Source organism: Athene cunicularia (assembly GCF_003259725.1).
Source record: "Athene cunicularia isolate RWA chromosome 8 unlocalized genomic scaffold, athCun1 chr8_part1, whole genome shotgun sequence".
Taxonomy (NCBI): domain Eukaryota; kingdom Metazoa; phylum Chordata; class Aves; order Strigiformes; family Strigidae; genus Athene; species Athene cunicularia.
In genome coordinates this window covers 32846507-32870973 of record NW_020799109.1, presented here as the reverse complement: position 1 = coordinate 32870973, position 24467 = coordinate 32846507, and the positions used below count along the sequence as shown (strand labels likewise).

The 24467-nt window shown below is 43.2% G+C and overlaps 1 protein-coding gene across 1 annotated transcript in view; it reads left to right on the top strand.

The window, feature by feature from the left end:
- C8H1orf21 (chromosome 8 C1orf21 homolog) overlaps positions 1-23571 on the top strand; it is a 124067-nt gene extending 100496 nt beyond the window's left edge. Inside the window, exons 4-6 of the mRNA XM_026854344.1 lie at positions 6659-6735; positions 13090-13150; positions 22806-23571. Coding sequence (XP_026710145.1) covers positions 6659-6735; positions 13090-13150; positions 22806-22844 — 177 coding nt within the window. The 3' untranslated portion in view covers positions 22845-23571. The remainder of the gene's footprint in view (positions 1-6658; positions 6736-13089; positions 13151-22805) is intronic.
- Positions 23572-24467: the final 896 nt, after the last annotated feature.

Sequence of the window (24467 nt, the reverse complement as noted above, 5' to 3'; positions counted from 1 at the left end):
CCCCCGCCCCCCCTCAGTTTTTAACATCTCAAAATAATTTCAAAAAAGCAACTACAAATTAGTTGCTGCACTAGTTTCAGCCAAGTTTGCAAACAGCTGATCCAAGAGAAAAAAAACAGGCCAGGTGACAATCTGAACAGAAGGCAAGTAACCTCAGATTAGATGTCCTTGGAGAGGGAGCTCAATATCAGAGTGCCGGCAGGGCAAGGACTGAAATGGGGCCAAACCTGCAGACAGAGCAAGTTTGTTGCACTGCCTCCAGCCAGTGCCACACTCTGCAAAGGAGTTGTTTGCTTTGTTTACCCATTGGAAGGGTAAATTAGTCTCCATTTAAACCGCTTTCAGAGTTTGTAGCATGTTCTCATCTAACATCAATTTTCTTTTTTCTTGGTCTCCAAATTCACTCAGTTCCCTTGTGTAGCATCATTTCATTCTTCTCACTCGCCCTTGCCCTGAATTTCTATGTTGGCTTCTTTAGTGGATTATCTGAGTGTGGTGAAGGATCTCCATGTAGATTGTATTTATTTTGTACAGTCACAACAAGCATTTCTGTTTCATGTTTTGAAGGTCTGGCTGAAAGCCACCTTGCACTCAGCTGAAATACTCGTCTTGACTTTAAGCCAGGTCTTACTGAGCAAGATGCATAGGTGTATGTATGTGTGTATGTATGACTGGTAAAAAACCACTTAAAAGCAGCATTATCTAGTTTCTCAGATTGTAGCATATGGATGCCTGTCTGGTGAGCTGTGGAAAGCTGCTCAGTATTTGCACATTTCTCTTTTTTTAATGGTTTTTTATCCCATTTTGAGTAATTTATAATTGTTTTGTCCTTTCTGAATCTTGTTCTTCCATATTGCATTTGAGGAGCTGGAGTGGCTACAGCAAAATTTCTCAGCAATATCTGGGAAGGAGGTGCTCCGTTAAGCGGCTACTTTCAGGATGAGGCTTGCCCTGTGGAAAAAATGTGAGAAAATCATGGACCTCTAATGAAAGCACAGGATTTTTCTCTGCCAAACCTTGGTTGTACTCCTGTCATCAGTGCGGACTCACTGCATGATGTTGGCTGGGTCTGCAGAATGTGATTTTTTTTTTTCTCAAAATAAATGCTGGGCAGTGTGTCTGCTTCTGCCTTCCCTTTGCATGCCTGAATGGCCACAATTTGGGCCTGATATCTTCAGGCTTTAATCTCTCCCACTGTTACTTGGGGATAAAACTCAACAAACCTACTCAGTATTTTTTTCCATAGTGTCAATTTATTAAGAAAGATGCTTTATCACAGAATCAGAGACTGGATGAGGTTGACAGGGATCTCTGGAGGTCATCTGGTCCAACTCCCCCACTCAAGCAGGGCCACCTAGAGCTGACTGCCTAGGACCGAGTCCGGACAGCTTTTAGACATCTTCAAGGATGGATGGAGATATTTATAGGGCTGAGGCATCATGGGCAAATCCTTCATGCTTAGTTGAGGAAATTCTTCCCTGATACATCAATAATATTAAAATAAGACTACGATTTTATTATGAAACACGACCTCAAGCTTTATTCAAATCCACAAGTATCAGCCATGTTTTCAAGTCCTCTTTCTGAAGACCAAGGTGCTTCAGGCAGCAGGATGGCAGCACTTGGTCAAATGGACAGGCTGAACATTGTTGTTGCCTCAGGTATCTCAGTTACAAGATGCTCCTTAAAACTGAGCTTCTGTGACGGATCACAAACAACGTTTTCTAGGCTCCCAGGGCAAGATGGGCATCAGTAGTGGACCGGTGCCAGTGCCCGTTGACTTGTGTTGCAGTTGTGTGTTTGGGAGTTGATGCAACTGCATCCGCAGTTGAGCCAACTGGGAGGTGTATTGGTGAGATCGGGGAGTTGGTTCCAATATTGGCTTTTCTCATGACTGTTACCAGTAGAAGGTTGTTTTTAAGAAAGATTTATTTTGGAAAAGTAGAAGGTCCTTCTGATGACTGTGACGATAATGTATTTCTTAGGTGTCTTCTCACCATGAGCATCTATTTCTTTGTCTCTCTTTGCATGTGTGTCATGAAGGTTAAATTAATTGCTAAGCACTGGATTTAGGGTCCAGTGTTTATTTTGGAGCTGATGTGCATCTGAAACACATTGTCCAGTGCTCGGTGTATGCAAACTGAGCTCCTCTCCAGCCTGGTTTCCAAAGCTCAGCCTGTGCAGGCACCCACCTCCATTGTCAGATGGGTCCACAATTTTCATCATCCTTCATGCCATACACAGGATCCCGAGAGGAGGAGAATGGAGTCCCAGTGTTAGCACCTTCCAAGGTACATGATCTTTGCCCTACCTCATCACCAAGTGCCCTAGACCCACTTCTGGACAGCACAGCGTATACACATATACACATTATGGCGGGGATAATGTGATTCCTCTGATGAAATTGCATCCAAGAATTAATCTTCTTTGACCAACATCTGAGGTTTTTCAGTGCTTGATTTACCCCTTTGTTATAAAGTTACCCTAAATAACATTTTCAGGTGGCTTTGCTTCCAGGTAGCTAGAGAAAGAAGAAAGAGGCTCTCTTCCTGTCAAATGATAATACAAAAAAAAAAAATGCTCATGTATGCATAAAGTAAAGAAACTTGACTAAAATCTCATAGGTTGGTACTTCTCCCTTGTTCACCCTGATGCAGCACGACAGTCCATATAAAATGTTATTACCTGAGGCTGGTCATTGTAACTGAAAGAGGTAAAAAGTGCTGAGCTGTCATATTGAAATTTTACATCTCGTCTTTCATGCTATATCTAACTGGTGCATTTGGTTTCCTTCTTTTCTAATACAATTATTTTAAAGACTAGTTTATGGTATAAAACCAAAATAAATACTTCATTTTTCCCCTAAATAATTTTAATAATGAATTACATGGCTCCAGAAAGCAGTTTGAAAGGCACTGTGGAATCCTTTGAAGAAAAGGGTCATCTTGATATAAATCAGGAGTATTACTTTATAAATATTAGAATAGCTGTAAGCTACCAATATTGAATAAAACGTGATCACTACCTGGGAGAGACCTTACCAATGTGGGGGAACATGCCACTTTTACACACCAGTGGCTCCAAGATACAGTTGCAAGTAGGATACTTCAGCCTTTTACAAATTAAACAAAAACCAGCCTTGAAACTAAGAACCCTGATCTAATTGCAGTAAGTTTTATTGGTTTAGGGGCAGTTTCCCCCATTTGGTTGTATATTTGTTTAATTATTGCAACTTTAGAGGAAAAACAATTGAAGACCAAACTGTGACTGTAAGTTAATAAATTAGCCTTTAGATTAGGTAGTAGAATTGCTTCTGTCATCTTTAATTCATTTCTTCCTGGCCAATTTATCAATTAAAAAATAAACCAATGTATAGTCTCTTCATAAAATATGTTAGTACTTATGGAAGCATCTCTTAAAAATCAGCCTTTCTCTAGTAAGCTGTGAGTGTTAAGAAGGGCTATTAGCAGCTTACCTGAGTCCATCTGTGGCAGTCTTATGAAGAAGCAAAATACTTCAAATGAAGTTCACATGTCTCTAGAAATGGGTTTCTAAGAGGGGAAGCATCAAGTGAAATGTTGACAGATATTTAATTATAACGGCAGTAGTGGCTGTTGCTGTGTTAATAGCATCTGGCAGCAGAGTCACCACCATCTGTTAATGCCCTGAAATTCTGTTATGGTGCATTCTTTATGGAGGAATTAACAATAATTAACGAATCTATCAAATGAAATCACCTTGAATGAATGACAGCTTTACCTTGATAATGATTAATTGAAAAATAATGGGGAGCAGAATGTCCACTATTCACCTTTTTGCTAAAGACTAGCTAATGCTGCTATCAAAGTACAGCATCCTCAAGGGTTTACTTTTAAGCTTGTTGTGTGAGACATCATTTAGTGCATGTCCTTTAAATAATCCTTATAAAATGAGATAGATTTTAAAAAAAATTTGCATCTAAATTTCTTTTTGCAACAGATTAGGACTCTAAAATGAGTTGTAGTTTTGCTGATGCACAGTCACTTCTTTAATGTTAGATAAGGGTCACTTCTGTCAGGTTAGGCTGGCACAAGTTGACCCTTCAACCAAAGTCAAGTCAGCCTTGAAAAGCAATCTGACTACATTAAAGCATTTCAGGTTTCTTTATACGCTCAATATTAGAATCCAAACTATTTATTTCTGATGAACCGGTTTGTCTTCAAAGTGATGGAAAAAAAATATTCTGTTTGTATTTGGAAGAATTATTTTTGAATATCTATTTTTATCAAAGCCAATATTTCGGTCAGTGTAATGAAGTGCTGTAAATAATACCTATAAACAAAGCAATGAGCCAGTTGAAGGCCTGGTTGGGTTTTATTTTTCCTCTTAACTCCTCTTTTTCTGTTTGTTCCTGCTGAGCAACAGATGGAGAAGGTGGTATACTCTGATTAAACAGAAGAATTGTAAGTAATAGGTAATTGAGGTGTGTTAATTATCAGAAACAATAGGAGGGAAGAGTAAATTTTTGGAATCTTAAAGTCAAGTAAACTGGAATTTTATTTCCATCTTCCCGTCTGAGTCAATATTCCGAATATTGCTCCAGGAGCCACAGAGAGAAGGCAACATATATTTTCCTCGTGTCTTTCTATTTGTTCCTAAGTGACAGAAGTTTCTTTAGGCTGGGATTTGTGCTGATTCCAGCTACTGATAGAGCTGCACTGGCCCCAAAGCACAGGTGGAGGTGTGGAAAGCAGGGTTTGTGTTGCCGTGATTTATCACAGCTCCTGGTGCAGAGACTGTAAATCAGAGCTTCCCTTCCTTTTTCATCGAGACAATGGATTCACAGCAGTTTTTTGGTGGGAAAAGGTCTGTGCCTCAAGGGTGACAGTATGCAGAGACAGAAGGTAGCCCAGAATTCACCTTGTGCTGCAGGAGGTGGGCAGGAGGTGCTATGGGTGCAGACCATGCCTCCCACTGGACCATCCGGATGTGCCATCCCAGATGTGCAGTGTGGATGATTCCCAATTTCTGCCTCTGCATTATGGCAAACTTAACTGGTGGAGCAGATTTGAGGGTAAATGCTCACCTGGTGCATGAGGTTGGGATTTAGCCGATTTCTGGCTTTGGTGTCTTCTCTATGAGACCTGTCCCTTTCTTTGCATTTTGCTTAACGGTTGTATGAGTTTGTTTGACAGTTGTATGAGTCATCTATCAACTCATATGAGTTGTGTGACTATGTACATGCATGTTCACCACACACACATCATGCATGTCCATAGTCATCCTTAGTTAACACTGTTAGAAGATGCTTTGAAAGCAAGTGACTTCTGTCCTGCTGCTTTGACCTGACATCCTGGGATTATGGGCCAGTGGTGTTTGGTGAGATGTAACAAACATACAGAGATGTTTGTTAAGGCTTGGAAGAAAAGCTTGTTTCTCTCTCACTGTTATTTTCATGCAAGACACCGTTTTGTGTTTAGGAGGATTAGAAGATATGCATTAAACAGTGTTAAATATGCTGAGGCAGTTGATGTTTACAGCCCTTGTAGAATTATTCATTAAAATATTAACTGCTAGACAGCCTCTTTTTTTTTTTTTTTTAAATTCAGTGATTTAGTAGCCCTCTTAAAAATCATGTTGTATGATTCAGACATTCAAAGACTAGATAAGACAAAACAAAACCACCAAAATTACCCACAAAAACACTAATTCTTGGGTTTACAGTTCTTAAATTGTCACGGGCATGACACGCCTGAGAAATTCAGACAGATTTGTGGAGCGGGTGAGCTGTAAGATTTGACTCAGCTCTCTTCCATCTGCACCAGCAGCTTTCCCTAACATGCAGTGCTGGGAAGATCTGGAAGGGGCCATATATTATACTTCTTCAAGTTCTTCCAGAAAATAGATAGGTGTTTGCACTCAGCTTTGCTTTACAGAAGCTTTTGGCACAAGGACAAGATGTTACCTTGAAATGCTGGCTCTCATCTAAACTCTTTGTCCTCCCCACCTCTTTTTTAAGATGTTTTTAATGGCTCTGGTTCTCCACAAATTACATGGTTGTGTTCTTCTCTTGTAAACATATTCTGGTTTGCTTCCTTTGGCCCCTTGTGTCCAGTTTTCTGGCTGAGCAGGTCAGGTCTGTTGCTGCTGCTCTTCTCACTGGCGTATTTAATCTATGCTTTCTCCCACATGATTTTCCACGTGATGCTGATGTTTCTCACCTCTCTTCTGAGCACACCTACAGGTCTGGGGTGACTCTAGGGCTCTGCCTTTTCAGTGCTCTGCCTTGCTTCGTTAAAGGTGCCAGCTGGTCATGTTATCAGTGCAGCTCTACAAGGAGCCAAGCCACATCTGCACACCTCATTTTCCATGGACTGCTGGAGAGTTATTAGCCAGTGCAGTGTTTGATTGCAACACACCCTAGATGGATTTTAGTTGGTGACCCAGAGGCAATCTCCCAGGCCACCGAACCCATGACATTTAAAAATTGCCCGCCTGGGGTCATTGCATCAACTGTGTTGCCTTTAATTTAATTTTCTATGAGCTTTTCTCCTTCAGTTGTATGGGTAGAAGAGCCTGAATGCAGCAGTGTGTGACACCATGGTGACAAATGTCTGTTGTGCTTTGTGTGCTTAATAAATACTAATGGTATCTCTGTTGTTTTTTGTGTGTGTTTCAGGAAAAAAGTGCCAGTTCAAATGTAAGACTTAAATCTAATAAAGAGATCCCAGGATTAGTACATCAACCCAGAGCAAAGTAAGTTCAATTTTTTTTTAAATTCATACTACAAATAGACACAGGATTAAGTAGTATCTGTGAGATTCCCAATTATTGCTTAGTGAAAACCAACTAGTGGTTCGAGTAGCCCTAAAACCATACTCAATTTAATAAAATAGGTAAGGTTGCCTGTGTCCCAACAACAGCAGTGCAGCTGGGCAGCATCTGTGCCAGCATCCCTTCAGCATCCTCTCATTTCCGTGTCAGAGATGCAGGACTTAAAAATGTGAGATGCATCTTACCATGCCTTATAGAAGTACCATACTGTGTTATTTCTTAGCTTTCTATGCAACTTACACATAAACAAAATTATATATGCCCTAGTGTTCCTAAATACTACTGGTTAAGTTCCCAGGGAAGTATTTGCTAGCTCTTGGCTTAGGTTAGCAGCTATACTGCTTGGGATTAGGAATGGTAAACTTCTTCCATTTAAGAAACAACTTCCTTAAGTTGTTTCTTAAAATGAAGGTTGTTTTGTAGCTGTTTCCCCATACTTTGCTTGCAGTTCTGTGCTGTACCCTGAGACCAGTCAGCATCACATATGCCATGAAATACTTAACTCCTGTGACAGAGCTGTTTTTTGATATTAGTAACTCATTTCTAATCTAAATAACCATTACATTTTAATCACTAGTTGGATTGAAAATAGTAGATTACATGGAGCCATATATTGGGTTCATAATGAAGAAATGATAAAGCTTTGCTGTTGGATTTTGAACAATAGTGGAAATGCTGTTCTTTATGCTGTGCCTTCAGGGCACTTATTAACTTAAACTCGCTGCATACCAAGTGCATTGTACATGGTTTCAAGTCTGGAAACTTCAGTAATTTCCTAATGAACTGACAGTATAATTCAGCCTCCTTTCAAAAGGAAAAATTGAGTGCTTCAGATGTAATTGCAAAGAAATTCACAGTGGGGATTTGGAGGCAAAATCACCCTTGAGCAAAACTGTACTTTATTATTGTGTCTTGGTCCTTCCCAGCAGGGTCAGAGATATGTTTATGATGCTCTAACAGGAGGGTAGTCAACCTGGGCTAAGAAAGGGCTGTTTCTTTTGATGGGTCATTTCTCCTGGTGCATCCAAGGCAGAGTTACTGTGTGGGGTTAGGAGGTTCATCAGACTCTGATTTTTAAAAGTCCCTGCAGAAATCAGAACTGACCTTTATTCACCAAAAAGCCAAAAGACATTGCATTGGCAGAGGTGAATGTTGCTATCCTGCAAAAGTAAGGAAACTTCTCAAGAGATACAGAATGTAACATTAGGTTGTTGGGTAAAATCTCCACTGTTTGCCCAAGCCTCTGCTGTTTCCCCAGCCTACCACTGGATTTCTGTTTACAAAAGTGGCTACATACATTTGAGTTGCCAGTCGCCAAGTCAGCAAATATCTGTTGCCATGTGCAATTTTTTTAAGGTTTATCACCTGAAAACCATGACAATTTTGACTGCAAGGAGGATTAGATGCATCTTGTAGGACCGTTCTTGTAAAGCAGGTGTTACTTCAAAACAAAACATGTATTACATGCCAAATCATAAGTTCATTTACAATGGAAGGAGTTTTAATATGTGAACTACAAAAGTAACATTGTGAGGGCGCTTCCCATTTGTAGGAGGATTTAGTTTTTTACATCTAGAGCCCTGGACTCTAAAACTAGTGTATATAGACAGCCAGAAGCAGATTTATGGCGATCATTGACAGAGGCCAAGGAGTTGGTCCTTGCTCTTTGCACTGAGTCCTGGTACCTACCATAACTTCATGGGGTTTAATCCCTGCACCCTGCCCTGACCTCTGACACTTGCTCTGTGAGCTCATCCTCAAAACTAGCTCCACTGATGTCCACTGTGTGCCCTGCTACAGCTGGGCTCTGCGTGCAACCCCCTGGAAAGCCTGCAAGCCCAGGATGGTCCCGCCATGCTGTTCCCTGCGTGCGCCCAGCAGACTCTTCACTTAATTCTGCAGCACCAAGAGGCCAAGGGGTTAGTGATATGATTTTGCATTAGTGAAGAGTGCTGGAAAATACACTTATTTGTTGTCTGCAAAATGCTTCTGGTGGCACAAGACAACAGACCCTTCCCCAGGGGGGACCTGCAAGCTAAAATACAGGAAGGTCAGTCATAAAGGAAAGGACAAGGAGACAAAGAGATGCGGATGTGTGGCAGACGGTATCTGGGGTGTGTCTGCTTTGTTTATGTTAGGGGTGGTGAGAGCATCCTTCCTGAAATAACGATATCCCTCTGGGAAGGTGAAGCTGGAGCATCCTCTGGACCCACAGCAGGGAGGAGCACCTGGGCCCATGGGGGACTGGAGAAAAGTAGCAGGGACTCAATGTGGGACAAAAAAAGATGCAAAAATGGAAATATGGGAGGCTGGTGCCAGTGTCAACAGTGAGGCCAAATGGTTAGAACGCACAGCTCTTGGAGATTTTCTCCAACACTAAAAGTTGTTTCAGCTTGCTGAATTCTCACCCCAGTCCCCTCTTCCTGAGCATGATCCTTTCAGCTGTAATGAGTAAATACTTCTACCAAGTGCCCAACAACACTCTGCACTTCCCTGCAAAGCTCAGCATTCGTACTTCACTTGCTATCAGGATGAATGTATACAATGATTTGCTTATGCTGGACATAATGAAGGCTTAGTTCAGAAGAGAAGGTCTCAGAAGTGGCATTAAAACCTAAAGCTGGTAATTCGGGAGAGAGAACAATTCACTTTCAGTGGTTGTTGGAGTTTCTGTCCCCAGCTATCTGCCTGTCCCTCAGGTTCCCACCTCCACCTGAGATGGGGAAAAGATGTTTGTTTGGGGCAGTCAATCCTGTGACCTTGTGCAAGTTTTAATCGTTGCCGGGATCAGAGACCACGTGGCCGTTGCCCCTCCCCCACCCGCGCCGGTCGGGCTGGAAGTTAGACACAGACCCCGGCTAAAATAATAAGAAATTTAACACAACAGAGTGATAGACAACAGTATCAATGGTAACAACAATAAACAGCAATAACAGTGAACAAGACAAACGATATACAGAGAAATACCGCTAGCTGGTCTACAGAAAGCAAAATTCTCCCCCGAACCCGCCAAGGAGCAAGGAAGAGGTTCCGTCCCTGGACCTGACGTCAGCATGGTATGAATAACCTGGCTGGAGATCCCTTCCCCCTTTCTCTCTGCTGGGGAAAACTTTACTCTATCCTGGCTGAACCAGGACATAATCCACCCCTTTATTCTATACCATCTGCATCATGTCCAGCTGCCATTTAGCAGTTAACAATAACAAAGTAATAATTTACACAGGCACAGCATAATTTACGGCATGTTCTCACCCAGAATCAAGTCCCCCTGTGGTATGCATCGGACCTCTCCATTGCCCTGCATCACCTACCAGGTGCACCCAGGTCCTTGGGCAAAAGCAATCCCGTGGATGGGTTTGCCTTTACCTTTGCCTGGTGCAGGACTAAACCAGACCATTTTTCCCAATATATTCCTCATGCGCACCACAGGGACTTTATCCCCATCCACAGCACGTGGAGGTCTTGACTGAGCCGGGCCAGCTCGAGTGGCAGATCCTCTTGTGAGCCAGGTGGCCTTTGCTAGATGCGTGTCCCAGTCGCTGAAAGTCCCACCTCCCAGTGCTTTCAATGTGGTTTTTAACAGTCCATTGTAGCGCTTGATATTCCCAGAGGCTGGTGCGTGGTAGGGGATATGGTAGACCCACTCGATGCCATATTCTTCTGCCCAGGTATTTATGAGGTTGTTTCGGAAGTGGGTCCCGTTGTCTGACTCAATTCTCTCTGGGGTGCCGTGTCGCCACAGGACTTGGGTTTCAAGGCCCAGGATGGTGTTTCGGGCGGTGGCGTGGGGCGCTGGGTAAGCTTCCAGCCACCCAGTGGTTACTTCCACCATTGTGAGCACGTGGCGCTTCCTGTGGCAGGTCTGTGGCAGTGTGATGTAATCGATCTGCCAGGCCTCTCCATGTCTATATTTCAGCCATCGCTCTCCATTTCGCTGGGGCTTCACCCGCTTGGCATGTTTGATTGTAGCACACATCTCACATCCGTGGATGATCTCTGCAATGGTGTCAATGGTGAGGTCCACCCCTCGATCTCGAGCCCACCTGTATGTTGCATCCCTACCTTGGTGGCCCGAGGTCTCGTGGGCCCACCGGGCTATGAACAGTTCACCTTTGCGCTGCCAGTCCAAGTCCACCTGAGCCATTCTAATCTGAGCAGCTTGGTCTGCCTGCTGGTTGTGTCGATGTTCATCCATGGCCTGACTCTTGGGTACATGGGCATCCACATGGATCGTAAACTGGATATAAGGAGTGCTCCAGCCGCACCATGCAGACATGTGGGTTAGCATCGCAAACATTTTCTTATCAAACAAATACAAAAAAAAAAAAAATTACACCCAACAGATTGCTCTATCACACTCTGTTCAGGGTCTGTCCCTTTTTATTCTTATAGCTTCGCCCCACGTTGGGCGCCAATTAATAATGCGCAAGTTTTAATCGTTGCTGGGATCAGAGACCACGTGGCCGTTGCCCCTCCCCCACCAGCGCCGGTTGGGCTGGAAGTTAGACACAGACCCCGGCTAAAATAACAAGAAATTTAATACAACAGAGTGATAGAACAATCTGAATAACAACAGTATCAATGGTAACAACAATAAACAGCAATAACAGTGAACAAGACAAAAGATATACAGAGAAATACCGCTAGCTGGTCTACAGAAAGCAAAATTTTCCCCCGAACCCACCAAGGAGCAAGGAAGAGGTTCCGTCCCTGGACCTGACGTCAGCATGGTATGAATAACCCGGCTGGAGAACCCTTCCCCCCTTTCTCTCTGCTGGGGAAAACTTTATCCTGGCTGAACCAGGACAGACCTTCATAATCAGCTTTCTTAGAGAGGGGCTTTGGGCAGCACAGCCCTTTCTGGATAGGTAAGCACTAGAAAGATATTCTTGGCTTTGCAACATCATAGATCCAGTTTCTAATAAAATGAGATGACACTGTAGTGACTCACCCCAACCATAATTTATAAACTAAGTGAAGGGGCAGAAAAATGAAGTATTTTGTTGCCATATACATGAAAAGTCCCACAGGAGGCCCTAAAGCCCTTGCAGGCCATGATCTTCAGAAGTTTGGCTGGGCAGTAAAATTGCCTTACAATTTAGAGATGCAAAACACAACCAAATGCTGGCACAGAGTGTATATTGAAGATCTGCGTAAGATAGTAAAATCCATGGCAGGGTGGGGAACTGACAGAGTTAATGAACAACTGGAAGAGTCAGTAAACCACCAAGTCTTGGCAGAGTTCTTGGGTATCCCTCCAGAAGAAAAAGCTTTCACCAAATAGAAAAGTGGAATTAATTTCCCTTGTAAGAAGCAGATCAGAAGGCATGAGAATTCATTTTTAGATATTTCATGGCAGGCCAATGAAACACATTTTGTCAAAACATGGGATCTTTATCCCCAGTATCAATTTAGACTGGAGAAGAAAGAATTGAAAGAGCTCTTTGGAGGACTTGGAAGTACTGGTGGGTAACAAATTGGACAAGAGCTGGCAATGCGTGCTTGCAGCCCAGAAAGCCAGAGTCATGTTCTGGGTGCATCACCAGCACCGTGGCCAGCAGGTCCAGGGAAGGGATGCTCTCCCTTTACTCTGCTCTCTTGAGACCCCACCTGGAGCACTGTGTCCAGCTCTGGGGTCACCAGCACCAGACACGGATCTGTTAGAGCAGATCTGGAGGAGGCCACAAAAATGGTCCAAGGGCTGGAACAGCTCTGGTGTGGAGAAGGACAGAGAGATGGGGTTGTTCAGCCTGGAGAGGAGAAGGCTCTGGGGAGACCTTATCGTGGCCTTTCAATGTATAAAGGGGATTTATGAGAAAGATGGAGAGAGACTTTTTTACCAAGGCATGTAGTAACAGGACAAGAGACAACAGTTTTAAACTGGAAAAGGGTAGATTTAGATTTGCCATTAAAAAAAAATGATTTATGATGAGAGTGATCAGACACTGGAGCAGGCTGACTTGAGGGCTTGTGGATGTCCCATCATTAGAAGTGTTGAAGGTCAGGTTGGACAGACCTTTGAGCAACCTGATCTAATGAAAGATGTCCCTGCCCGTGGCATGGACACACAGAACAACTAAATGAAGTAATTTTTCTGTGGTCAAACAAACAAAAAAAATTTTAAAAATTGTCATTATAGACAGAAGTGTAAAGTGCTGTATTTTACACAGTAGTGAAAGCTTACAGCTGGGTCCCTCAACAACCCTGAACTGCAGTGTCAGTGTTTTAAAATGGAAGAAATCCTGTTGGTACTGATACTCTGCCTTTGCCTTTCAGCATGCACATCTCTGAAAGCCAACAAGAATTCTTCAGAATGCTTGATGAAAAAATTGAAAAGGTAAGACACAACAAATATCTACGTACTATGCTTAATAAAATACTGATGGTGGAGATGTTTTGGAGAAGAGGGTGAACAGTTCTTTGCACATCTCATTGTCTCGATAGCAGCTTTCATGTGTTTCACAAGTCTTTTAAATGAAAATCCAAGCTTCTTTGTGAGATAGTAGCAAATAATTGTACCACAACATGGATGAGAAACTGAGACTTAAGGAGTTAAATGGACTATTTGGATCAAGTCTAGATCTCAGTCTTTGCTTATATCTTAAGATGATGTTCGCTCACTAATATACACTTTAAAGTGGTGTATCTTATTTAATACTTCATATTAAATATTTGCTTCTCCAATTGCAACAAAGTAATTCGTACTCCCAAGTTCAGGCTGGGCATTAGGAAGCACTTCTTTACTGAGAGGGTGGTCAAACCCTGGAAGAGGCTTCCCAGAGAGGTGGTCAATGCCCCAAGGCTGTCAGTGTTTGAGAGGCGTTTGGACAATGCCCTTAACAACGTGCCATAACTTTTGGTCAGCCCTGAAGTGGTCAGGCAGTCAGACTAGATGATCGTTATAGGTCCCTTCCAACCAAAATCTGATCTGATCTGTTCTGTTCTGTTCTATTCTATTCTGTTCTGTTCTATTCTATTCTATTCTATTCTATTCTATTCTATTCTATTCTATTCTATTCTATTCTATTCTATTCTATTCTACTTGTAGTTCTGGGTTTCAGAGTAGGAGGGAAATTTTTACTTGGATGACTGAATTTCTGCCATTTTTGCCAACACTCCTGGTCTTAGGAGTTAGAATGCTACAGCAGGTGAATCACTTATTTGTCCCAAGTAACAAATTTGTTGCTCTACTCTAAAAAAAAAATTAAATGATGAAAGCAAAAAATCAGATAAAGGAGGAAGAGTAGAAGTGAGGATGAGTTTGTAGATTCCTAAGAATATTTCTATACTGTTATTTCACAGGACTGATTTTACTTAACCTATATGCATTTAAAAGTAGAATTTCCACATATCCGTAATATACCTACATCTTCTTTGAGTAAATGCATTCACACTATAAATATTTAGATACTTTTCCTGGACATCATCACCTTCCATAATGCCAAACACAGAACCCCCAGTGAAATGGATTTTCCAAAGATCTTTGTTATCTACATAGCAGACCATCTGATTGCTGTATCTAATTATGAATTGAGGTTTTCGTATTTGAGATTTGTTTCAGAACAAGTAATACCATTCGTTCACCAGCTGCCACATTGAGATGCAGCTGGCCGTGTCTCCTTGCTGTTTGCACCATGCTCTCCGCTTGCAGGTGTTCTCCAGGGCTCTTTTACTAATTTATCTTCTAGATCAGGAGATTGCCTATTTAGAGGAAATACACAGTGTTATCTGTCAAAGAAAGACGGCTCCCGTGCATTTCAAGCTGCTGACAGTTGATGGGATTGGCAGGAGTTAATGCGCAGCTGAACATGGAATTTGCTTTCTCTGGGGACCTCCTGTGCCTGAGGGAAGTCTTCCTAAGAAAAGTTTTGCATTTTTTAATTAATCTTTGCCTGCATTGTATTGTTTTTCTAGGTATCTGCCACGAGTGCCAGAAAGACTGGAAAATATGAGGGGTTTTGTTTGATCCCTAAATAGCATTTTGAGTCCCTTCTCCAGGGAAATGGAGGACAGCAGTCAAATAATTTGTAGATTTATATCACTGAGCAGCTCACCAGTTACAGCTGAAATAGTCTACTGAAGCTGGGGTTGCCTGTGGTTGATAAGGTCCAAAACCACATAATGTTCACGTGGTTACCATGGCCATGAGTAGCATTGGAGTTGTAATGGAGGCACACTGCTCATCACTTGACTCCATGGGCTATGTCCACAGAAACTCTACACTTAGAAGCCAAACATCCCTCAACTTGCACTGAAATCTCAAGGGGTGTTAGGTCACCTAATATTACAAATGAGTAACAACAACTCTAATGTGTGTGCTGTGAGTTAGAGCAGAAAATTAAATGGGTGGTTTGGACTTAGCAAACGATTAAATGGACAGGAAGGTCAGCTAAAATAAAATTTCTGCAAGGAAAGTGTGAAATGGAAAGAACACAGGCTGATGTTTTTGCAACTGAAAATATGAAGTATTATGAATCCTGGAGATCAAATAAAGCCTTAATGAAATGGTTTGGAGAATTTCTCTGAAAGTCTAGCCCCTCTCGGTACCCAGCATGCACCGGTGCATTCCTGGCTGCCCGTACAAAGCTGAACTGCCTTCTGCAAATGCCACCCAAAGGTAAAAACCAGAATGTCAACCCCAACGCATGGAGCTTCTGGCGACCAGAATTCAGTGTCAAAACACTGTGAGGAATTCAGAGGGAGACATCTGTTCCTATCTCTGCATGAGTGTCTGTCCCTGCACGGAGAGCTAGAGCTGAACTTGCAATGCATGAAACTGCGTATGATTATGGTAATTCAATTCATACAGTTTGTTGGAAGGAAGAAATACTAAAATGAAGGCTTGGCACTGAATGCTGAGGTAGGACTGACTGAGAATGTAAAAGTCAGCCTCGCACATAGGGTTAGATGTTGGTTCTGCTAGAGTCAACCCAGTCATTTCAGAGGCACCAGAATTTGAGCTAAAAAAACCCCAACAAAGCCTCATGAGATGCCAGAGATACAAAGTTATGTGGGAAGTTGGGAGTAACTGGGTAGAGTTAAGCAGTCAACAACACAGGAAACATACATATGTCATATGTATATGACAGACCACGGAGCGCTTCTTGTGGTGGTGTTTCGGTGGCATGCATCCAGACAGATAGGAACCAGACGATTAAAAGGTTGAACAAATCTCGCACAGCTGTGGGATGATTTTCAGATGATGGGATGCTGGTGTAGTGGCAGAGGGCGAGCACAGCTTCAACCCAACACCGAGACTGGATGTGCACTGCACTGGGAGGAAAGAGGAAAAGGACACACCTGTGAGCATGAGGCCTGAGAGTTGTGGTGAAAGCTGGCTCTGAAATGCTTCCAACAACTGCCACCAGCTGCAGCAAGTCTTTTTGGGGTTTCACACTCACTGAAGTTACTGTGAGTAGAGTCACAGGCTTTGCTTTTGGAGACAATAGGGCACGTATGTACAAAGACTTTGGGAAGAAAACAGTGGAGACAGGCAGCTCACCTGGTGATAGCATTACCATTGTTTTTTTAAAATTGGTCTTGCCTGAAGTCACAGAAATATATTCCAGTAGAGGATGAGCAACAGGTAATAGTAGCAATTAAAGCTTGAGGAGAGAACCCCCCCCCAAATAAATTAGGAAAATATGAGTCAGAGGTGCAGGTGATTTGCATGACCCGAGAAATGAAAACAGAAATATGACTTCAGAAACCCGAGGCAAATGGAGACTGACCAACACGTCCTTCCTAAAGCAAATGCAGCAGCTGCGTGATGAATCCAGGATCTGCTGCATGATGCCCAGGAGAAATGGGCCCCACTAGCTGTAGCCAGGATGGGAAAAGTCACTGCACTCGTCACCATGCGATAAATCTCGTTTTGAAATACTGTCTCAGATTAAGAAGATAGAAATGCGTCCCACTAACAGAGTCCCTGTCTGCGTGATACCTGGTGTTTTCTGCTGGCTGCAGTGAGAAACTATAGCAAAAATAGACCATTTGTATTGGTATTCAAGCAAATAAGTTAGTTACCTATGTTCTGTCTCTGATAATGAAACGACTAATTTAGTTAGATTATATGGATTTAGTTAGATTATATGGATTCACAAAGCGTTGTCATGAAACACAGCAGAAGAATTACCATGTCTCTCCTAAAATTTCTGCAGCCTTTTTTTTTTTTCTCCCCTATATCTCAACTTTATTTGGACCCTGATTGTGCAGGACCACAAGCAAACTCCACCTTACCCACTATGAAGAAATCCCATTAATTGAACAGGATGTCTCAGAGCAGAGTTAAGCCTGGGCACAGTCTTTGCAGACTCAAGTCCACTGACTTGAGGGGACCTTGCCCCACCAAGGCTTCTATGAAAATATGAAAAATCAAAAATTAAAAGCTGTGACATATAAAATGTTGAATGTGGAAAATTTACCCCATTTAGAACTTGCTAGTGATACTTCATTGTGATGATGGCTATCATGGAAAATGGTTTGAAAAATGGCTGTGTTCTCTGAATCCTAATTATGAAACAGTAAAACAGTAGTCAGAAATTATCTCCTTTAAGTATATATTATTGCTGTAGGCTGTGGCACAGTCTGTAGGCAGCTGTCTCACTGTAGGAAAAAATACCAAGTCTGAGGTGTAACTGAACAGTTGACAAGCAATTTCTAGGATTATATTGGGGGATTGTACCCCCAGAAGAGGACAGAATCTCTGGCATTGTGGTTTAAAAAAAAATCCAACAAAACAATTCATGCTAAGATCATGCTCATGAAAAAAAAATTAGATTAAAAAATGACATAGCATGTGAAGATATCTTGCTCTGAATTCTCATGTGGCTGGTGGATATCCCGAGCCTGGGGCATTGTGTTTTTGCTGCCTCAGGGGATGTCGCTTTGGGTTGAGAGAGAACTTGGGCACTGGTGCCAGTGTCAGGGTGGGTTTGCAGGGGTTTCTCCTCTGATCCACACACCTGACAGCCGGGAAACAAGTTGCAGACTATGGGTTTGTTGTTGGAGGCCATAGGAGAGATGCCCAGCAGCAGCTCACTCCATCTCCTCGTTAGTAAAACTGGGCATGAACATGGGGGGAGGGCACAATGCAGCTCCTTGTATCATAAAGAGTGCTGTTAGAAATAGGGAGGGTTGCTAACCAAACGTATGCAAGGGCAGAATTATTAGTCTAAAACTCAGTAGCAAAGTGGATTTCTCTTAATGACTCTCTTGGTTTTTCTCTAACAAAATAAGAAACCAACAAAAATTAGCACAGTATACAATTATCTAGTGCCGCCTCCTGGCATTTTCTTCTCATCCTTTCTGCGAGTGCTGTAAACAAAACCAGATTGACGAAAAGTGTTCCCAATGCAGAGCTGGGCTGACATTTCCCAGCACCAGCCATCTCCTCTGAAAGGGGCCACTGTGTCCCGCGAGCTCTTCCAGCCAGCACAGAATAAAGGGCTGCTTGGTGCAACTCATTCCCCTCTGCCAGGCCGGCCTCCTCTTCCTCCTCTCCTCACCAGGGCTGTGGCGTGAGGGTGCTGGTGCCAGGCTGCAGAGCCTTGGCGGGAGGAGCATCTCCTGAGCTGCCTCCTCTGCCTCAGCAAGTCCACCAGCTCCACAAAAGGCCATTGAGCTGGGAAGACTTCTGCATTCGGGCAGCATGGAGGTTTTTTTATTGGCATGTCACCTACAACAATGGGGAAAAGGGCTTTTCCCGTGATTTTTTTTTTTTTCTCTAAAAAGATGTCATCAGCGTGATGTGTGCCCTGGTAGGGGCAGCAGGATGGTAGCACTTTGTAGATGCAGCAAGGGGAGAGAGCAGGGGAGGTTTGGGTAAAAGCAGCAGGAAAGGAGCATAAGGCTTTTTTTTTTTTTTTTTAAATTACCCTAAATTCACACGCCTGTGTTAAGGCATTTCTGTGGACATCTACAGAAGTTGAAAGTGAGATTTTGAAACTGTGGGGTAGGAAGGCGGGATTTCTTGGGGAATTACCTGGACTTGGATGCATGTGTTCCCGTTCTCATCTTCCCTGGTGTAGTTCATTTACATTCTCAGTTATTAAAACTTGCTTAATAACCCATGCTTAAAGGATGGCCCATACATTCCTGTTAGTAGCCACATGCTCTGTGCCTGTGGCTCCTCTGGATGCGGGAGCCTGCTCCCCTGGGCAGCAGGGAACAGGGTTTGGCTGGCAGTCCTTCACTCTCGTTTTCCAGCCTTGATACTGCTCTATTTGGGGAGGTTGTCCCCTTCTCTGCTTTCTTCTTTTCCTCCCTGACACACATCTGCTCCCCAAAAAAACCCCATCACTTCAGTCTGCACTCAGATACTTACCAGAGCTCCTCTACTCACATTGTAGAGCTCATCTTCCGGCTGCTGCTTCACATAGTCATTGTTTTGGTATGGTTTCTTCAGAAGACCTTATGAGCTCTGTAGGCTGTTAGCTCATTGGTTTGAGTGAGGTTTTGTCCAGCCCCCCTGGGATAATTCCCCATCTCAAGCCCATCTGGCCTCTTGCTGGTTGCACATGCAGTCACTCGAGGTATCATCTCATCTATCAGACATCCTCTGAAACAACCAAGGGGTCAAAATTTGACATTTTAAAGTGTTTTACTGGACTGGAGCCACAGTGCTTAGCAGGACCAAAGCAGCCTTAGTTCTCTGCCATCAAGTCATGAAGACCTCTCCAGCCTTTCTGCCTGAGAAGCACCAAGGAGAAACTCGGTGTGTTGGATACAGTGCAGCAGGGAAGGCAGCTTTATTCTTTCTATCATCTTCCTGAGGAACACTGACCTTGTTATTACTGATAAAAATTCAATTAGGGAAGAAGCTTTAGACAAAAGTTTGTATCTTAAAAAAAAAAAAAGAATTTTTTTTTTGCTTCCCTGTAGCATGGTTTCTCCCCCTCCTGCTCTTTTTAGGATAAATACTCATTGCTGTTTATTTTCTCAAGGAGACCTCACTTACAACGAGCCCTCCTTCAAGAAGATGCTAAAGCATCTGCTTAACTTTTTGCTCATGAGCTGTTTCAGGGTTTAAATGCTGTTTCCTTTATGCTTAAAGACTAGTATGGTCTTAACCCTGCTGAACTGGGCCAGGATGCTTCAGATCTTGCTGGGCTGAGCCCCACATGCTTTGTGTTTGTGCTGGGATTAAATGTTGGGCGTGTGTTGGTGTGGGTTTTTGCAGTGTAGCCAGGGCAGTGGATGTAGAACAGCCAGGATGGGTGCAGGAGTATGTGCAAAGTGGGGTGCTTGCTGTCACAGCTGATTCCCACCTCTAAGAAAACAAGCTTAAATCTGCCAGAGCAGGGTGGTTCTGCAGATTGTATCACATCCCACCACTGAGAGGGTGGATGTGACCCTTCCTCCTCCTGGGGAAACAAAAGCAGTGTCCTTTTAACTCGCCATAAAACCCAAGTGAAAGCAGAATCACTAATTCTGTGTGCAGGCTGCCAGCCCCCCGTGCCTTCGTGCTGATGTTGTTCTCGGTGTGTAACATGCATTCCTTCCTCTACATTGGGGCGTGCTCCTGTGTATGGCTCTGTGACAGAGAGAGACGGGGGACGTGGAGATTTCAGCCAGCCGCCAAGAGGCTGCAGGAACCTTTTTGCTGTCCCTGCTGAGGCGAATCCCACTTTCAAGCATATCCCTGCAAAAAGATACAGCAGTTTTGGGCTGCATGGGGCTCCCCACTGTGCTGTCAGGCATGAACGCAATGTGGGCATCGCATTAGCTGGTTGGATTGGGGTTTCAGGCCCATGCCGGGTTTGGCGTGTGGAAGAGCTGCGTGTCATGCTGCAGGAAGGTGTGGGAGGTGTTTCTGGTGTTTCAGGCAGTTTTCACCCTTCTCCCTGTTCCGGCTGTGCCACCGCTGCCCACCGCACTCGCGGGAAGGAGCGGGATGGCGGGAAGCTCGGGATGGTGGCAGCTCCCTGCCTGGTGGCAACCCAGGCCGTGGCTTTGAAGGCCACTTCTGACACACCAAAGTGTCTCCATCCCCACTGGCATGAAAATGGAAATAAAGTGTATGGCGACAGCAGTCTGGCTCTCAGCAGCCTTCAGATGTGGGCGAGAGGCAACATTTCCCCACTGTGACAAGGACTTCTTCAGCACATTGCTTTATAAGCAGTTTTCGGCATCCTTTTGAGGGGCAATGCACCTTGTTGCTGCAGAATGAACCCAGAAACAGAAGGATGACAGGAGGAATGGTAGGGAAAAAATGCAAAACAGCTTTCTTCCATGTTTTGCATCTGTTTGAGCCTTTAACAGCACTGATAGCCACCAGTGCAAAGCACAGGGGGAATGATAGGCCACGGGGCTCCCTCTTGAGCAGGAAGCCAGGAAACCAGGTAAGTGAATCTCCTGGAGAAGCCCTGAGTCTTCAGTCATCATTCACTACTGGTGGCTGCCACAGCTCTCAAGCATGTTGGACAAAGCCTTCATCACCACCAGCTTAGTCTTGTTGGGTTTGTCAGGATGCACTGTGGTCCCTGGCATGGAGAAAACCCATGGATTTGGGCTTCTCTGCAAAGTGTTTCAGCATTTTTTCTTTCTGATTCAAAGCTTTTACTTTAAAAAAATTTTTTTTTTCTTTCTCTCTGGGTCAGTGATTGCTGGATTAAAATTAGGGCTGATTAGTCCCTTGGGGGTGGGTTGGGGGTGGGGTGTTGACATTCTAAGGAAGCCCTTTTATTAATAGTCCTGGGCCACAGAAGTTTGTTAAAGTGCCACACATTCCCAGGTGCGGACCCTCCAGCAAAGCAAGCTCTGCAATCCCAGCATCGTCAGTGAGATTTTAATTGCAGAGACATTTTGGAGCCTTCGTTCTCAACATGTACCCCAGCCGTGCATCCCAAATAAACTGATTGCTGCACCAAGAAACATCTCTCCCTTTAAAAAATTTTTTTCTTTCCCCTTCTGCTTGCCTCTTTCCAGTGACTGGTTTTGATTTGTGGGGCAACTAGGTACTCCACCTTGAGTGAGTAGATATTCATCTGTTTTATCACCGCTGAGTTGGTCTCTTCTGCTTACAGGGTGTTGTTGAGCTTCTACACTTTACTGCCTGTCTGAGATTCTCGTGATTGTCCTTTTCTTCTTTGCCAGCCCTTTGCTCAGCTGCTGGGATTTTCCACACAAGCGCTTGGATGATACAGTTGGCATGTGGGAACAATGGGAAATAGCACAGAGGTTGAGATTTTTGGTACTATATTTGAGGCACTTGTTTTTACACAGGATATCTTGGGTAGCTTTTGTGTTGACAAACTCAGCTCCAGGCTGCTCCTGTGTAGAGAAACAAGAACAGTAGGTCCCACTAGGTCCTCTTCTTGCTGCTTTGCAACAAACAACTAGTGAGGGATGGGACTTCTCCAGAACTTCCCGAGGGTAATTCCTGGGTAGATGCTGCTGTAAGTCTTGTGTTTGGGATGAGACAGAAGGTGTAACATGACTCCTCTGTAAGAAACCCATGTTTTGTGAAGCATAGCCTATTTCCCCCCACTGTGCAAGTGTAATGTCAATACAAATAGTACCTTTTGCTTCTGTGTTAAACTCTTGCTGAGGTTATCCTGATGAGGTATTCTTGTCCCCAGCAGCTGACTTGCATTGCTCATAGGATTATGTGCTTCATTGCTTTTGCCTTGGAGATTACATTTTCACAATGGATCTTTAGGGTTGTGTCCATCATGGTGTATCATTACATAAAACAGTTTTGTAAATCATTTTATTGGACTCCCCCTGGAATTCAGTATAGGGGATGAAATTTATTAGTTTAATAGTGACAGAAAGGGAAGGGTCTCCTATCCTGGTTTCATGCAAATCTTAAGGAAATGTTGGTGGAGTTGTGAGAACTGTTCCCTATTTTTAAGTTTCTACCCAGTTTCTGAACTTTAATATCATAAGTTTAGAGAACTGATATGTAATATTAAGAAGGGCTCCCTTGATTTATGTTATTTCTGTCTTCAACTAGTTACTTACAAACTGCCTGGCTTTTTTCCTTACAGGGTCGTGATTATTGTTCAGAAGAGGAAGATGTCACATAGTGCCAATTCTGCTGCTCACACCAGGAATACTACTGTGTAAATAGATTACAACCCAGTCAGGACCTTTTGGAAGTCTTCTAGAGCAAACAGCACTACATAACAGAAGAAGATCATTTCCACATTATATACTCCATTCAATTACAGTGTTTCTTAATGAACAGATAAGGAATATTGCTAAGAACTCGTAAGGAACTGTTTTTGTTGCTGCTAGTTAAAACTTGTTGCAACTTCTCACTTTTTTCTGTGTCCAGATACGCAGCAAATCCTTAAAGTTAATCCAAAAGACGTTGTTGATTTTATTGAGGCTTCTGGCCTGTTTTCTATCAGATGAGGTAGTGTTATACAAAGCTTCCATAAGTGAACATTCAAGCATCTAAGAAACACCCTTAAGCTGTCTGTCAGTCCATATTTGGGCCGGAGTGCTTATTAATGCTGGTGATTTCAAGCTTTGGAGATGGGATGTTTGTGCCATGGCAAGCCTTGTTTCTCTGCTGAGAGGAAGCTGAGAAACTATTATCCATTAAAAGCATGTTATCACTGAAATACTGGAAGTGATGCAGGAGCAGGAATTTGTATTTTAAGAGGAAAAAGAGTTTCATTTAATAGGTATCCTAATCGAGGACTAAGCTTGCAGTATTGGCTTTGCTGAGCACGAATGGGAGTGTGATCACAATCATTTTGAATCTCTTTTTTTCTAAGAAAATAAACATTTTACTGTTTTTATGTATTCTTGTCTTTTACCATTCCTACAATACAATGTTTTAAGAGTCTGGGGACAAGGAAGGCAAAACCAGCCCTCTGTGTTGATATAGTGTGTGGATCTAATCTCTTAAAGCAGCTCTGTGCCAACTGGGGGTATCTGTTGTGTGTCCTGTAGAGTTTATTTTTCCATATTATAGGGAGAGGATATTACCTTCTCAAAAGCAGATGTAATATTTTTAACAAATGCTGTAATGAGTAAAAAAAAAAAAAAAAACAAAAAGGAAAAAAAATACACCTTCTGTATTTATTATTTCAAAGGAGATTGTTACCTGTGCTGATTTTTCTTCCTGCTTTGACGCCGTACGAGGGCCAGGTTTGCACTGCATCCTATGGATAAACTTTGTCAGGACATAGGTTTATGTATTGTATTGATTTCATTGCTCTGATGTGTGTGATGTATGTGGAATAGACTGTGAGACTGCATTAGTAGCATCTTTTGCTGATGTTGCCAACACTTGAGTGGGGTACTTAGCCCAAAGCCCTTTAACGTTGGCTGTATTTCACTGGACCTTCTGAAAATCAGATCCCTTTAAAGGGTTTCAAGTCCTTCAAATATCATGTGTGACTTCTGAAAATCTCTAAGATACTAGCGATTTTCATGGGTAGAGTCCAATATTTGTTCCGAACCGGGTTGGACAGTCCACATCAGATTTTGTTCTCTGTCAGTGCTAGAATACCTAGAATATGTCAAAAAAAGCTCAGCAACTTCCTTCCCTGCACTGGATTTTCCTTTGGCTGTCAGGCGGTGGGGTAGGGAGGACCCACTAGGGAGAGAGATCCAGGAGTTAGTCTTCCTTGTGCAGGACCGGATGTGAGCACCTCCTGCAAGAGCAGCTTTCCAAGCAGCGTTTGTGAGGCTGC